General features: G+C 39.1%; 1 protein-coding gene across 2 annotated transcripts in view; it reads right to left on the bottom strand.

Annotated features, from left to right (window-relative positions):
* The window catches only part of aff2 (AF4/FMR2 family, member 2), a 162,377-nt gene that overhangs the window by 55,653 nt on the left and 90,411 nt on the right, over positions 1-16,313 (bottom strand). For both annotated transcript variants that reach the window (XM_061787648.1, XM_061787649.1), the window contains exon 5: positions 3,292-3,336. In XM_061787648.1, coding sequence (XP_061643632.1) covers positions 3,292-3,336 — 45 coding nt within the window. The remainder of the gene's footprint in view (positions 1-3,291; positions 3,337-16,313) is intronic.

The following is a 16,313-nucleotide window of genomic DNA, read 5'->3' as shown; positions in this document are numbered from 1 at the left end:
TCTCTCGCATTAAACGCTCACACGCTCATTTAGTTTAGCCCAGCGACCACGCACGATGTCCTCTTTTCCATTTTTGTACGCCTTATTTTCTTTCTTTCGTTTACCCTTAGTGTTATGTTCTTGTTGTAGTTGTATGTTTCATTAAATATACCATGAAATTCCACTCGTGGTCGTATTTTGTGTGTTCTGAATTTAAGTAAACCTCTGTAACCTAGGACTCAAAATGTCGTAGAGTGTAGCGACCTCCAGATTCTGAGACTGATTAAAGAGGTTTGTCGTCATTTCGCCTAAAGTTAAACTGGAAAAATTTTACGTGGTGCCCTTTTCGAGACATTAGTTTGATTTTTAACAATTAAATCAAAATTACGATAAACCGGAAGTAACGCCAACGTTGCTCCCAACTTATTACTTTATCCTAAATTGATTACAATTCTTATTTCATACATAATCGCTACAGTAGTGTATTCAATTAAATATAGGTTTAACATGATTTGCAAATCATTGTATTCTGTTTTTATTTATGTTTAACACAACATCCCAACTTCATTGGAATTGGGGTTGTATTTTTAAAAAGTATATTTAATATTATTGTAAGCTACTGTAACAGTAGGCATATTTTGAACATCAATACCTATCTTAAATATAGTGAAAAAAAACTGCACTTAAATGAATATTACTTAAATCCAAATTTTAATACATTTCTTTTTTAATCTAAATTAATATTGGAAAAGAAAATTCTAAGACACCAAATTCAACTGTATTATCCTTAAAAGTTAAATACAAACAAAGTATACATAAAAAGTACTGTACTGGATTAAAAGAAGAAAAATGTAATCACTATAGAGTTTGAACATTTAATTCAGTGATTCGTTCACATAATTCTAGAGGGAGCCCACGTACCACTGGTGGTACTCGTTCCACACTGAGAATCACCGATGAACAGGGACACCGTGTACACCATGTGAGTGTAGTGCACGTGTGTATGTCTGATGTAGATTGTGTTGCCAGGCAACTCTTTGACATGTGCACATTAGAGGAACGACTATGTTTTGACAGACAGCATTCCTGATTATGCATCTACAAACTTGAATGTGTATTTTAATTATGTGTGTTTGCGTCTATAAATATTATTGTGAGCGATTACCTCAGTCAGTCACAAATCCTCTCTCTCTCTCCCTCTCTCTCGCACACTCTCTCCGTCAAGCACACACAGACCTATATCTCGAAATGATTTTTGTCTTATTGTCAGTTAGTCCCAGGAACAATTCTTCTGAATTCATTACAATAAACCAAAAGCCTTCAGTTTTCACTGGTCATTCTATCAGGTTGTCTCTTGCGGCTCACACCTGTCTAGTGTGTTGCTTCATTTGGTTAAAGGTAAAATACCGGCGACACACCAATATAACTGAGGGCATATTTTAAGAAAAAGTGATTTCCCAGTGGAACAACTAGGAAGAGGCACATGCAAGTGGCATTCGAACGAACATGAACGATGTGTATTCCACTTTTATGGTGACAATATCTCTACTCAGTGCAGAAATGCTTACTATTATTATACTTTATTACAATTCATTACTACCAACAATGAATACAAACAATAGCATCATTCAGTACACTTGCACTTTTACATTAAAACTAATTTCTTTGGGGGAAAATTAAGGCGACATCGTTCTTTGATGCATCTGTTTTCATCACATTCCTCTTAAAACCAGTGAATGAAAACAAGTACATTTTGTTGTGTTTGTGGATTTGATATTTGAAAATGATTCGTGCAACCACAGTGTGTGCAACCAGTGATTGGCTGGAGACAAGGCCAGGGTGTATCCCGTCTCTAGCCTGAAGTCAGCTGGGATAGGTACAAACTCATCTGGAACCGTAGGAGTACAAGAAAATAGATAGATGCTTGCAACCACATTGACACACTCTAAAACCCCCCGAAGTACAGAGTTGACATGCCGTATCTTGACAATTTGTTAAAAAAGCAGGTGGCTAGCTATACAAAGTTATATATTATTAATATACTGTGTAAATTAGGCATACCTGTCTTAATCCATGGGGGGGTAAAATACGGTCTCCTCTGTTTATTTTGTGCTGTGTACGTTTGCACTCTTTTCTAATGAGATTTTGCTAATCTGCTGGTACGTTGTCCTTTCAGAAGGTGTTTTCTTAAGGGACTTCACTGAATCTCCTCCATTTTACAATTGTCTCGACTACCGAAATTCGATCTGTGCGCAAGAGTTTACACTACTGAGCAAAAAGTCTTGGTCAGTCAGCACTTTGTTGTTTTAATGAGTCAGTCATTCTGACGGGGCAAAGGATCTTTTGGATGAAGATGTGGATAATTTTAAATCATGAGGAACTCACTGAATCAAGCTTATAAATTAGCTTTTTTTCCCCTCTGTTAACTATTTGATGTCCTACAATACATATACAGTAAAATAGTCGGTGTTGTTTGAGTTGAATGACAATTCATCTCTTGAATGTTGATTAATTATGAGCTGCTCAACTCAATAGCATTAAGTATATATAAATATATTCCCATTTTGAATTTGCTGATTTTTCCACTTGACACGGCTAAAGCACAAATGGAATTCAATAGCGCACCAATTTTATTGGCATAAGGCTTCTCATGCAGCTCACAGCACACTGATCTGTCACACAGGCCGTTGACCGGCATATTGATTTGTGAGAGGGAGAGGTGAATGACAGAGGGCAGAAAGCGATGAACAGGCACACAAAGAGAACATCGTGAGATAGAGGATGGTTCCAGTGATGGGTGACAGTGGAAAGTGAGCGATAAGTTGATATCACATTATGTGATATGCTGTCTTTGACAGCTTCAACTATCCTGGTTGGTGAAGTGACGAATCTACTCTGAACTCACTTTGGGAAAAGGCAACAAAACAAACAGAAAATAAATAAGGGTGCCGAGTGTTTGTGATGAAGTTAATCTATGTCATTCTTATGACATTTAGCTAGGAAACAAGGGTAGAAAGAATGAGAGATTTCTGCATTACGTGATTGTGACAAAGCTTATTTATTATTAACACACGCCAACAGAACTATTACATGTATTCCCTGTATTTATCTTTCTCTCCATCCTGTCCTTCCTGGCTACAATCTGTCTACCACTAAAGAGGGAGAAAAAAAAAACATTTGCAAGGAAACTTAAAAACACTGATGATCATTGCAATTAGTGTGTGTGCATGTGTGTGTGTGTATGTCTGTGTGTGTGTGCATGTGTGTGCGTGAGTGTGTGTGTGTGTGTGTGTGTGTGTGTGTACAACATACCCGCAAGATCTCTTCTACACAGCTGGAGTCATTTGGAAGGTTGACCTGCAGAAACCAAAAGGAAGACAAAAAAAACTGTCAGTATTAATAGAAAACATTTGTGATAAGCATAATATGGCTCAAGTTACATGCAACAAAAGGAAAATCTGTTGAGGAATACAAATGCAACGCTTCAAATATCTATCATCCATTCATATTTTCTATATTTCAGATATTTTCTGTATGGATGCTTTGAGATCCCATCTCAGCTGTGAAGGTCAGCTATGTGAAACACTACACAATTAAGGCTCAATTTGACGGGGCTCTAATGTTTAGTGTTAACTCGCTCATACATAATCACTTCACATGGGTGAATATAATTCCCCCGTGCTTTCATGCTGCCTTTCCTATAAATGCTTCTGATTGCCGTCCCTGACAGCATGGCGGCATGGCAGTGTGAATGTTTGTCTTTATATGAGCCCATGAGTGACTAGCGACCGTCCAGGGTGTCCTCCGCCCCCCCCCCCCCCCCCCCCCCCCCCCACCCAAAGTCAGCCAGGATAGGTTCCATCTCCCTGCGACCAAGAACAGGATAAATGGTATAGAAAACAGATGGCTTGATGGATGGATGCTGTCTGATTAGCTACGGTGGACCTTACTGTTATGGGCTATTGTGCAGGAGCAACAACAATGTGTTTTAAAAAATACTCCTGTGTTAGTATCTTCATGTAAAAATTCAAATACATTGATTGTTCGACTAAATATCTTTGATTTACACTGTCAGAGTGGTATTCATGTAACAATGATTTATTTGATTATAGCTGTAATTTGCAGTGAAGTTCATACTAAGAAATACAGAGGAGAGCTTTTGTAACCTGCACTTGACTCCTCCCCCCAAATGCACAGCAGTCACCTGAAGTCCAATTGAATATACATGAGAAAGAATCTCATAACATCATGTCAGATGAATGACTATAGATCCATTGCATCCTTCTAAGGTTTTCAAAATTGAACCTGGCTATCTACAGAATCTTGGACCAGATATCCTTAGGGTCTTTGCTCTGGACAAAGAGAAAGGAGTCCTTACAGTTTGGGGATCATTTATATTTTGTGTAGTCTTGTCACACCACGATAAGAGATACTAATGCCAAGACTACAAAGTGACTACCAGTACTTTATCTATTTAGAAAGGTGCCACAACTAACCAAATTCTTGAGTTTGAGTTATGGTCAAAACAAAAGTAAACAATGAAAAGTCTCCCATAAAAATGAAAGCATGAGCCAAACAAATGGGTTTCTTGGAACAGCTGCGCTTTGCTGTGTGAGTTCAGCCAAAGCGCATGTTGTACTTCTAGCATTATTCGAAACAAATCATTATTGTCTCTGCTGGATTTGCACACTGCATTGTTAGCTAAATGCACCCCACACAAGTATAAATGCCACGGCCAAATGAGTGTTTCCAAAAAGCATTTGAAAACAAAATAAAACAGTGTGATGGACTAGTTCTTGGCTTGGCGCTCCCAGTCAGGCTCAATAAAGAAGGAGTGAGGGATAAAGGAGCAGCTGGAGGAGAGGAGAGCAAATCCCTCCATAACCATAACCTCTGTCGCATAACATCACTAACTGCCCCAACACGAGCATCAGGAAACATTTAGTACCCGCGATAATGACGATGACATCATCTTCATCGTGAATTACAGCTATTAAAACCACAAGGGACACTGGCATATGCTATGTAACAAAAAAGTACTTGACCAATAAAAGTGAAACAATATATTATCATTCATTCGTTAATAATGAGGTACAGCCATTTATAGCAATGTGTAAACACAGCAAATTGGAGCTATGTATATCGAGAAACAGGCTCACTATTTAGCACGCAATATGTGACCCCTCTCCATATATTTGAACATTTGATTTTATAAATAAAGATTTACACAGCATTATACTAAATTGATACAACAATTGAGAGTTTAACTAGAGAAGATTACAAATTTAAAATTGGTTTAATCAAGACGACTCAAGGAAAAATCATAACTCTGGATTCTTGCATGTTTTACTACAGCCTCAGTTCCACTTACAGGCAGCCTGTGTGTTAATAACTTCCTCTGCTTGGCTTATGGCTTCTTCATCAATTCCATAGTTTAAAAATCTTCCTAATTTCCTGTTCTTGCGACAGATACAATTATGGTAATCCTGGGTGGTAATAGTTAGCAGGCTATTGGTATAGTGTCAGGATTCGGGTCACATGACTTGACTGAGTCAAACTCAAGTAACCAATTTTAGCACTTGGGACTTGCTTAGCTCAATCTTATTAAAGACACGACTTGAAAACATGTATTTTCCAGTTGTCTATGTGTTTTGTTTCTAAAAGAAAGAGAGTTTATTTTTTTGAGTAGTACACACAAACCTGGCAACCCTCCAGCATGTATGATGCGGTATGCAGAAGCTCTCTCATGAAGTATTACGGAGGGAGCTCAGAAGATTATTACATTTGATGGGTTCACACGCAGAAGCCGACCACGCCATTTAGACAAAAATAGAGCTGATAGCAGATTGCCTATCGTGGCAGTGTTTGATGTTGGATTTCCTAACCCCACAAAACCAAACAACTGATGTAAAGCTCGTTGAAAATAACGGTTTTATTTCAGAATCCCACAAGAGACCTATGCATTTTACTGCAGCTAGCATCATCTCAGGGATGTTTGCAGTGGAAGCCTCCCTGGCATGTGAAGAGTAAAAAACAAAAACAAATAATGGTTGAAATTATATATATATATATATATATATATATATATAAAATCATAATAATATATATATATTGTTATAATAATTATAACAATAATAATAATTATACACACACACACACACATATATATATACATACATATATACAATATTCATATATATATTAGGGGTGGGAATCGATTAAACTCTATAGCGTTAAACTAACATAAACCTCAAATTAAACTGCTCATGTTTTCCATCTGTATATCTGGAACAGGAGTATGTTGCTACGGCTACCAGTGTTTGGTCTTTGTTTCCAGTTGGCTACATGCACCTTCAGACAGGATGGCATACCGAATGTATTGTAATAAAAGACACACCACTCACACAAAAGCCTCTAGGTTCTGTGAAAAGCAACGAGCTGTATTAGATTTGAATGGTAATGTGAGTGTTGCAATGTGTATGTTTATAAGTGTGTTTGTAAAGTTAGGTACTGAGAAATGGTTGCGGTATAATGCAGAACTTTAAAAAATGTGTAAAAAAAACAGATATGATGTCTCTGCTGGGGAAGGGATGAAACTAAGAATGACAAGATAAAAAAAAAAAGCGTCAGCGGTGAGTTGGGTGGAAAACCAAGGCAATTACTGAGGCAGAAATCCTTTTCTGTCTGAAATAGCTGCTCAGATGATAGACGTCTATACACATGAACACACGAACAATGGGTTTCTCTCCCACTTACTCCTCACCAGACACACACACAGACACACGCACCCTTGGTGTTGAAGGACCCAATTTTTTGTAGTCGAGATTAAGGTAATGATAGTCGAGTCGATGTCGAATAATCAATGATGTCATTGTTCTTTTTCTCAACTTGATTGTGCCAATGTAGAAAAATAAAATTAATGTAAAAAAATTGCTGTGCAAACTTGAAACAATCTCGCTCAATCACACAATCTGGCTGCTGTCCTGAAGGCAAACCCTGACTCGTTTATCCAATCACATTCAGATACCTTCAAGGTACAGTTGGAATTTGTACAACTCTAGCAACAATTCTTGTAACACAACTTGGTTACTTGCTCCAGTATATAAGAACAGTACAGTGGAACCTTGATTTAATGGACCCCGATTTAACTGATATCGGAAATAACGGACTGGCTGGACAGTACATGTGTCCAAAAATAGTTTCCACTTGTCACTTAAACTGGTGTTGACAAACTCTGTTAGTTCCAGAATTGGCCACTGTTGTTTCCTGGCGCTGTGGCGCAATATAGGCAGAGACTGGGATACATTTCCGGGTAATATACAATATGACTATATCCAATCAACAGACATGCACGTGCATACATGGTGGAGATGTTGATTGTGAGGACATTTCATCAAAGGCACTGCATTGACATGTGGCACCCATTTTGAATGTGGTGACATTTCTAGGCATTGTATTGACGTGGTGGCCATGACGGCAGGAGTTCTATCTATTTTCGCATAGAGGTCTGCGGAGAGGGAGCGTACATGGTGATGGTGTTCAAGAGGAATATGGCACACAAGTCTCTGAAGGGTGGAACATGCTATTTTTGGTACAGGAACAGTTTTTTTTTTTTTTTTGTAAAGCCCTTCATCTATGCCAACAGATTTGGAAATAGGCAGTACACTAACTCCCTACGGCTCATGCAAGCGACCCGCCTTGAGCTGGTTATGACTACGTCAACAATGTCACCACCAAGCACACCTCTAAAAACTTGCTCTGTCCGACTGAAATTTTCAGTTAATAGCCATCATAATTACAGTGGCAGTATAAAGACAGTTGCACAGTAAAACCGTTCCAGCATAAAACGGATAGACATCGATCCTCCATTCTAGTTGACATGGCAGCCAAACAGGACAGGTTTAAGAAAAAAAAAAAAGCCATGTGGTTGCCCAATTTTTTGCCGCAATAAGGACCTTAATCCTTGTCGTTCATGTGCGTTTATGTTACCTGTAGTTTGTTGAATGTTTTTCTTATTTAATTGTCAAGTTCCATTTATGTTGCATTTTTTGTTGAAACCCTGATTGTGACCTCCCGGTCAGTTCCGCTGTATGTCAAACAAAGCTAGGCTTCAAATAACATGAGAATTTAACATCTATGTAAGATGGTTCGCGTGTCCTTCGTGGTATGAGCTCAATAAAGCTTTCTTACATGGAAAGCAATAAGAGCCTTCGTCCTTGAGAGACTCATCATCGAGGAGTCCGGACTGCGATTCATCGATTGAAAGCTATAATAGCATATACACACTATATAGAAGAGTATTTGGACATATAGTGTAACCTCGCTACAAATTAATTCTGTTCCGTGTGTCGGTTCACGACCCAATATGCTACCGCACAAAGGTTGCTGAAATAAAATGGAAATAATAATAATCCTTTCCAGCCTAAGGACGAAATTACTTTCACCTTGTTTTTATTGGTGTGATGTTAACAATAAATGTAGTACATTTTATTATTGACATTATTATGAAGAAATCCCACGGTATGTTCGCGAGCAAATCACTGTGCAACATCACTGTGCAACATCTTAGCCTTTTCGCTCAAAGTACTGTGCTTTGGGAAACACTTTGTGGGATGTGGCGGCCATTTTGGGCAACTGATATCCATTGTCATCATAAACAAGGCTGTATCATTACGGTAGTGAAAGATCGCAAGTTCAAATTTAAGACATTTACAGGGAAACATTAGATCACAAAGCCTCGCTAACACTATCACGAGCGAGCTCTCGTACCATCGCCAAACGTGGAACCCGGGCAGACTTTCACCTCTCTTGTTGCAGTTAACACTCGCTGGCTGGGACTGGTGCTAACTAGCCACCACTAGCTAGCGGCTCCTTCTTCCACGGAGGGCTCCCGACTTTGCTGCGCCTGTGGCCTCCACGGAGAATCTAGTTATTTTTTTTTTTTTTTTTTAACTGTCTTTGTGTATGAGAAGCGTCTTTGGTTCTTGACAATAGCGCAATACAAATCTGATTAGTTATTATCATTACAGTAGTACAGATGGTAGATTTCGCCAAACCAAACTGCACAAGGAGATCACAAACACAAACCCCACTTTCTTTTCACTTCCACTGGAGGTCACTACAAAACACTCAAAAAGACAGGAAAGCTAATTTAACAGTTTAGCTAGCTGGTCAAACATGAAAAGTTTCATAGACTGGTTTGGGATGACTACAAATAAAAATTATGTGATTGTGAACGTTTTAGTACAGCTAAGTAATGTAACTAGGGGTATGATGGTTTATGATAGTTGTCTGAACTTTTCGTTTCGGTCCATAAGCACGCAACTCTCTCTCATTTACTAATGAGGCGAAGCGAGGTGCACTCTCGAGCAGAAGGTAGCGCCTAAAATACAATGCCAACATCTTAACGCAGAAGAAGTGAAGCATCTTTGAAAAAAAAGAGATGTTTGCGGACAGGATGAAGGAGTCGGCGCTAGAAGATACTAGGTACCTTATAGGTCTGCTGTATTGGATCACTTTGCATTATGATCACGGCGATTTAAAAAAAAAAAAAAGTCATTGACAAAAGTGCGTTCCACCATTAGTAGGTACAGTACAAATTGTGAGTCGCTACGTGTCAATATAATCTTCATACTACTGAACGTTTTTATTGAAGTGTCACCATTAAAATATAATCTGTTGTGTCGGCACTGTGATAAAGCTTTCTGCACTGTTTGTGAAATGGAGACCATAGCATATGAAAAATAACCTTTAATCTAATTAATTATCCAGAGTCAGTGCTTCTGAATGAGATTGTTTAATTCTGAACACAGCCAAATCCCTAGCTTTTTTATTATTATTATTTATTTTTACTTGTCTCGAAAATATTTCCATTTAAAAAAAGAGTTGTACAAGTTATGTCAAATTAAAGGTGAAAAAAGTATATAAAAATAAAAATATTTATTATATATAAATAGCCTCTATATTTTTACATCACAAAAAACCTGGCATTTTAAAAGGAAGATGTAATGACTCGACTTGACCTGCTTGAAATTTAGTGGCAACTCGATTTGACTTGCTCCCACCTCTGCTCCACAGTACTGCCGTTATTTTCTGGTATGATTATTTCTGTGATCCCAAATATGAAATGTGTTCTCTGTGACGCCATTCTGAAAATTTACTATATAATCAGTCATTTGTTTGAGAAGTTCAAGGGATTTCATATTGATTACATTTAACTACTACATTGACCTCAAGGGACTAAAACAATTCCATGGTGACTTGTTTCTTTTATAATGCAATTAGATTAATTAAAACACAATTATAGTCATGTACTAAAAAAATTAATAAATAAAATAAAAAAAGCTTCCTTTTGTGCCTGTGTTGTGTTGAGAGAGAGCAACCAAAGAATCAATTATGAAAGTGAAATGATGGGGGAAAACAAAGACAGTATCAAATACAATAAAATCTGCTGTCTAATGAATGCAAATTTTTTTTTTCCCTTCTGTGTCCTCTGAGAGCTGCTGTTAACTCACCCGCTTCACTTCCTGTTATAGCTCAGGATTTCTTGTCAGGAACTGACAAGGAAAAGGCTCATATTGTTGCAGAGATTACATGAAGTACTGTAAACACTGTCAACAGTTGGAAAGGTCAAAGTCTGGCACAGAGACAAACTGTTGCTGTATTGTCATAGAAAAAAAGGAGTGGTGTCAAAGGGAGCCGTCAGTCATCCAGTTGGTGCTATTGAAGTTTCTGAAGATTGAGGTCCAGCCGGGTTTAGAAAATCTTCAAGGATTATTTATTTGTTTGTTTGCAGACTATTTGTTTATGCAGTTTCATGTGCTCCTGTTATCATCCATATTTCAGCTGTTTACAGAGCTGCACTGACCGGCATCACTGGGATTACCAGCATGTGAGATAGATCACAAGCTCTTCTCACAGTGTGTGCGTATGTGTCTGTGTACGTGTGGGTGCATGTGTGTGCATTCGGGTTATGTGAGGATGTCTGCATGAACTGCTGTCCCTAAAAACCTGCAGATTGTCCTGTATCCTTTAATGCGCTCTTTCTTCACATCGTTATTATCGGATTCTCTAAAATAGTCAATTTCACGTCTTGTAATTGTGTGAATGCTGAAGAGCACAACAACTTCTTACTACGCCCACTATTTTGACATTCAACTACCATTAAAAATTCAAGATTCCCAACATTCAGGAGGTGTGAGAGATTACTTTTCACATATCAGAAATTCCCACTTTTCCCAGAATTCCAAATTTTCCACACAAAAACCCTCATTTAAGTGAAAGACGCTCAACAAAAAGTTGCTCATATCTCTCATTCCAAATTCAAACTCTTCAGAGTATTTAGAACATCTTGGAAATGATCATTACAAACATTGCAAATACATTGTACATTGCAAATATTTTCTTTGTGAATGTACAAACACAGACAGAAAGCAGGGCTTCATTTCCTTGTCTTGTACTATGGCAAACGCGGCTAGCCTCACACCGGTATTCGCCGACTCGGTCCTGGCTTCGGCCTGCCGACGTAAACTCGCACAGAGTTTGTCTGGCCTGCTCCTTGTCCACCAAGTGAGGCTCAGCGGGAACGTGTAAAGATCGCTGTTTGGACATTTTGCTATTCAATGTATTTTAATCCCCTTATTTCTAGCCTTGCGTAACGTCGCATAATGGCCTGTGAATGAAAAAGTAAACGCCTACAGAGGTCTGTCAACCAATCAGCGTTCGTCAGCACAGCCCGCCCACTCAAACTGTTCCTGCTAGCTCTCGGTAAGACCCTACCCACCAGGAGGAACAAAATAATCCAGGGGGAACCTTCCGTACGCTGGTAGTTTGTTTCAGTGGGGACAGAGGAGAACTCAAGTTACCAGGGTAGCTTGGGAAGTTCCTACAAAGATTCCTGCGGTGGGAAAGCCCCTATTCTTCTCAATTCATAGCATTTTAGAGCAGCTTCAGCTCTTCAGCATTCACACAAAATTTCTTTTCTATTGTCTACTTTTATTAAATCTTGTCACTATCGCCTCACAAATCTATGTAGAAAAGCGCAATATAAGTGTAATGCATTATTATTATTATTAAATATTTTAAACAAAAAACGGCTCAATTAGGCCAGGTCACAAGAGTGACGACTGTGTACCAAAAACTTTCATGTATAATTTCTAGCGAACACTGTATATCCACCTAGCACATAAAAAATCATGTTCACTCAAAATTTGTAGCAATGCTGTGAATCATTTGGGGCTGAATGTTACATATTCTGGCGGCACGGTGAACGACTGGTTAGAGCGTCTGCCTCACAGTTCTGAGGACCGGGGTTCAATCCCCGACCCCACCTGTGTGGAGTTTGCATGTTCTCCCCCTGCCTGCGTGGGTTTTCTCCGGGCACTCCGGTTTCCTCCCACATCCCAAAAACATGCATGGTGGGTAAATTGAAAACTGCCCGTAGGTGTGTATGTGCCCTGCGATTGGCTGGCAACCAGTTCAGGGTGTACCCCGCCTCCTGCCCAATGATAGCTGGGATAGGCTCCAGCACGCCCGCGACCCAAGTGAGGAGAAGCGGCTCAGAAAATGGATGGATGGATGTTACATATTCACAATCACACATAGAAACACACATGCACACATACACTTAATGCATATACACATTCACACAACTGTGCATCCATTTTTTCCCCTGCCTTTCTCTTCTTATTCCATTTGTTTCTTTTTCTTACTTACTGCCCACCCCACACATTTATTTAGGTTTCTCTCTCTCTCTCTCTCTGTCTCTCTCCATTCTCTCTTGTCCTTCATCTTGTGTTTTCCCTTTCCAAGCTGCAAAGCGGCAGATAAGCAGTTGATGTACCATCCAATTAAATGTCGACATTGAAACATTGCTTCAAACAAGTCTGTCATTTTAGCCCTGTGCTGATTGGACTTGATCTAGTACAACCCCAATTCCAATGAAGTTGGGACGTTGTTTTAAACATAAATAAAAACAGAATACAATAATTTGCAAATCATGTTCAACCTATATTTAATTGAATACACTACAAAGACAAGATATTTAAGATTCAAACTGATCAACTTTATTGTTTTTAGCAAATAATTATTAACTTAGAATTTTATGGCTGCAACACATTCCAAAAAAGCTGGCACAGGTGGCAAAAAAGACTGAGAAAGTTGACGAATGCTCATCAAACACCTGTTTGGAACATCCCACAGGTGAACAGGCTAATTGGGAACAGGTGGTTGCCATGATTGGGTATAAAAGGAGCTTCCCTGAATAGCTCAGTCATTAACAAGCAAAGATGTGGCGAGGTTCACCTCTTTGTCAACAAGTGCGTGGGAAGATAGTCGAATAGTTTAAGGACATTGTTCCTCAACGTACAATTGCAAGGAATTTAGGGATTTCATCATCTACGGTCCATAATATCATCAAAAGGTTCAGAGAATCTGGAGAAATCACTGGATGTAAGCGGCAAGGCCAAAAACCAACATTGAATGCCCGAGACCTTCGATCCCTCAGGCGGCACTGCATCAAAAACCGACATCAATGTGTAAAGGATATCACCACATGGGCTCAGGAACACTTCAGAAAAACAATGTCAGTAAATACAGTTCGGTGCTAGATCCGTAAGTGCAACTTGAAACTATTATGCAAAGCAAAAGCCATTTATCAACAACACCCAGAAACGCTGCCGGCTTCCCTGGGCCTGAGCTCATCTAAGATGGACTGATGCAAAGTGGACGTCGTGTCCTCCGGGCCAAAGAGGAAACGAACCATCCAGACTCTTATGGATGCAAAGTTCAAAAAAAAGAAATGGTGATGTAACACAGTGGTATACATGACCCTTTCCCAGCTTTTGGGGAACGTGTTGCAGCCATAAAATTCTAAGTTAATGATTATTTGCTAAAAACAATAAAGTTTATCAGTTTGAACATTAAATATCTTGTCTTTGTAGTGTATTCAATGAAATATAGGTTGAACATGATTTGCAAATCATTGTATTCTGTTTTTATTTATGTTTAACACAACATCCCAATTTCATTGGAAATGGGGTTGTATATGCATGCACTAGAGTGTGAGTAAGGCATTGTGTGTATGCGTGTGAGTTCATGTGTAAGTTGTCCACTGAAAAACGGAGTCATTTGAAGTTCAGACTGAGTCCCTGCTTTGGTATAATAGAGCTCTTTTATGACTCAACTCCCCAGCTGAATTATCTTTCCCAAATATATCTTTACCTAATCAAGCAATTTACCTTACCATTTCTCCATTCTTCACAACTTTGGATGTTCACAGGTCTCAAAACAGTTTTCAAGCATGCAAACTCTTTCAGTCGACATATTAAGTGGACATATTATTAGGGTAACAAAAGCATGTCACAGACGTGTCTCCTTTAAAGTATAATTGTAATAACTCCATCGGTAAGGGGTTTTATAAATCCTTTATCAGATATTGAACATTATTTGGCTGTTAAATGCGGATGAGTGAAGAAGCGAGGAGGACAGTGTGAACAGAAGCTGTGATCAATACCACTGGACCATATAATTGCACTAAGATTGGGTTGAGGTTGAATACATTAATTAGCCATGTTTTGTGATGAATCACAGCCCAGAACAAGTTAGCTACATTATATACTTCAGTCTGTTTAAATGTGACCCCCAACAAATGTGAATACAATTTATATAATTTATATATCGAGTGGAAATTATTTTTTGTTTGCTTACCACACACTTTCCATGGCGTATGATACATTGTGTGCTGTTCTGTTATGATTGCTTTCAAAATGCTACTGCTGTTTTTCATCAGCAGTTAAAAAAATAAATAAATACAAAATAAATCACATGGGACTTAATCATTCAAAAAGTCAATGTATACAAGTGTGTTACTATGTATTTTTGTGTCTGCTGACTGCTGCTGTAACTCCTTAATTTCCCCTCTATGGATCATGTTTGGACTTTGAATGTTCTCCCCAGGCTTGCGTGGGTATTCTCTGGGTACTCTGGCTTCCTCCCACATTCCAAAAACATGGTGCTTAGGTAAAATGAAGACTTCGGGGTTGAATGACTTAAAGTTAATTCATTTAAACCGGCCTGTGTAATTTAAATTGCTATGGTGACGATACAAGTCAACGTCGATTCATCGATGATGTCGTTGATATTTTTTTTCAGTTGTCAAATGGCTGCGTGCGCTTTCACCTCCACACAAAAAAAACTCCCCCACTCACATTCCCCACTCCACTGACTCCTTCATCCAATCACACACAATCTTCATTGACAAGATGTTATGTCCAATAATGCATAGACATAGTTGTATCATATAACATGCACCAACACTGCGACACACACTAAAAGCAACACTTGTGTCGGTGCATACAGCTGTATGGATGCTAGAAGCATGTGAAAATAATTTACCAAAGATGAGACAAGCCTATTCTCAAATACAATTAAATGGAAAAGTGAAATCGAAACAATGAAACAGAGAAATGCTTAATTTCTTTGAGCCAGGTTACAATCTCATCTCACAAACGCTATGCTATGGAACAAAAGACGAGACTGGCTTGCTCGTTGAAGAGAAACTTGCGCAGGGCTCCCACTACTTACAACAACTACAATTACAGTTATATTTTTAAGCATTTGATTTTATTGGGGCGGCACGGTGGGCGACTGGTTAGAACGTCTGCCTCACAGTTCTGAGGACCGGGGTTCAATCCCCGGCTCTGCCTGTGTGGAGTTTGTATGTTCTCCCCGTGCCTGCCTGGGTTTTCTCCAGGCACTCCGGTTTCCTCCCACATCCAAAAAACATGCATGGTCGGTTTATTGAAGACTCTAAATTGCCCGTAGGTGTGAATGTGAATGTGAGTGTGAATGGTTGTTTGTTTCTATGTGCCCTGCGATTGGCTGGCAACCAGTTCAGGGTGTACCCCGCCTCCTGCCCGATGATAGCTGGGATAGGCTCCAGCATGCCCGCGAACATAGTGAGGAGAAGCGGCTCAGAAAATGGATGGATGGATGATTTTATTGGTTTCACTGCACAAAAAAAAAGTTTGGGGACTCCTGTACTGTGCTGAAGAAAAATAAATTTTCATTTTTAATTGGCTTGACTTTTATAACATTGATGTCGACAACAAAATAATCTTTAGTCATTCAACCCCCACTAGTCAATAGTTTCAACATACCTTCCCATTTAATAGCATGAGCACGAACATTTTTTTGTTGTTTCACAAAGGTGCCTCTGGCGGCACGGTGGACGACTGGTTAAAGCGTCAGCCTCACAGTTCTGAGGACCCGGGTTCAATCCCCGGCCCCGCCTGTGTGGAGTTTGCATGTTCTCCTCGTGCCTGTGTGGGTTTTCT

This window comes from Phyllopteryx taeniolatus, chromosome 10 (genome assembly GCF_024500385.1).
Source record: "Phyllopteryx taeniolatus isolate TA_2022b chromosome 10, UOR_Ptae_1.2, whole genome shotgun sequence".
In the NCBI taxonomy this organism is placed as follows: Eukaryota; Metazoa; Chordata; class Actinopteri; order Syngnathiformes; family Syngnathidae; genus Phyllopteryx; species Phyllopteryx taeniolatus.
Note: the sequence above shows the minus strand (reverse complement) of the source record. Positions and strands in the feature narration are given on the sequence as shown.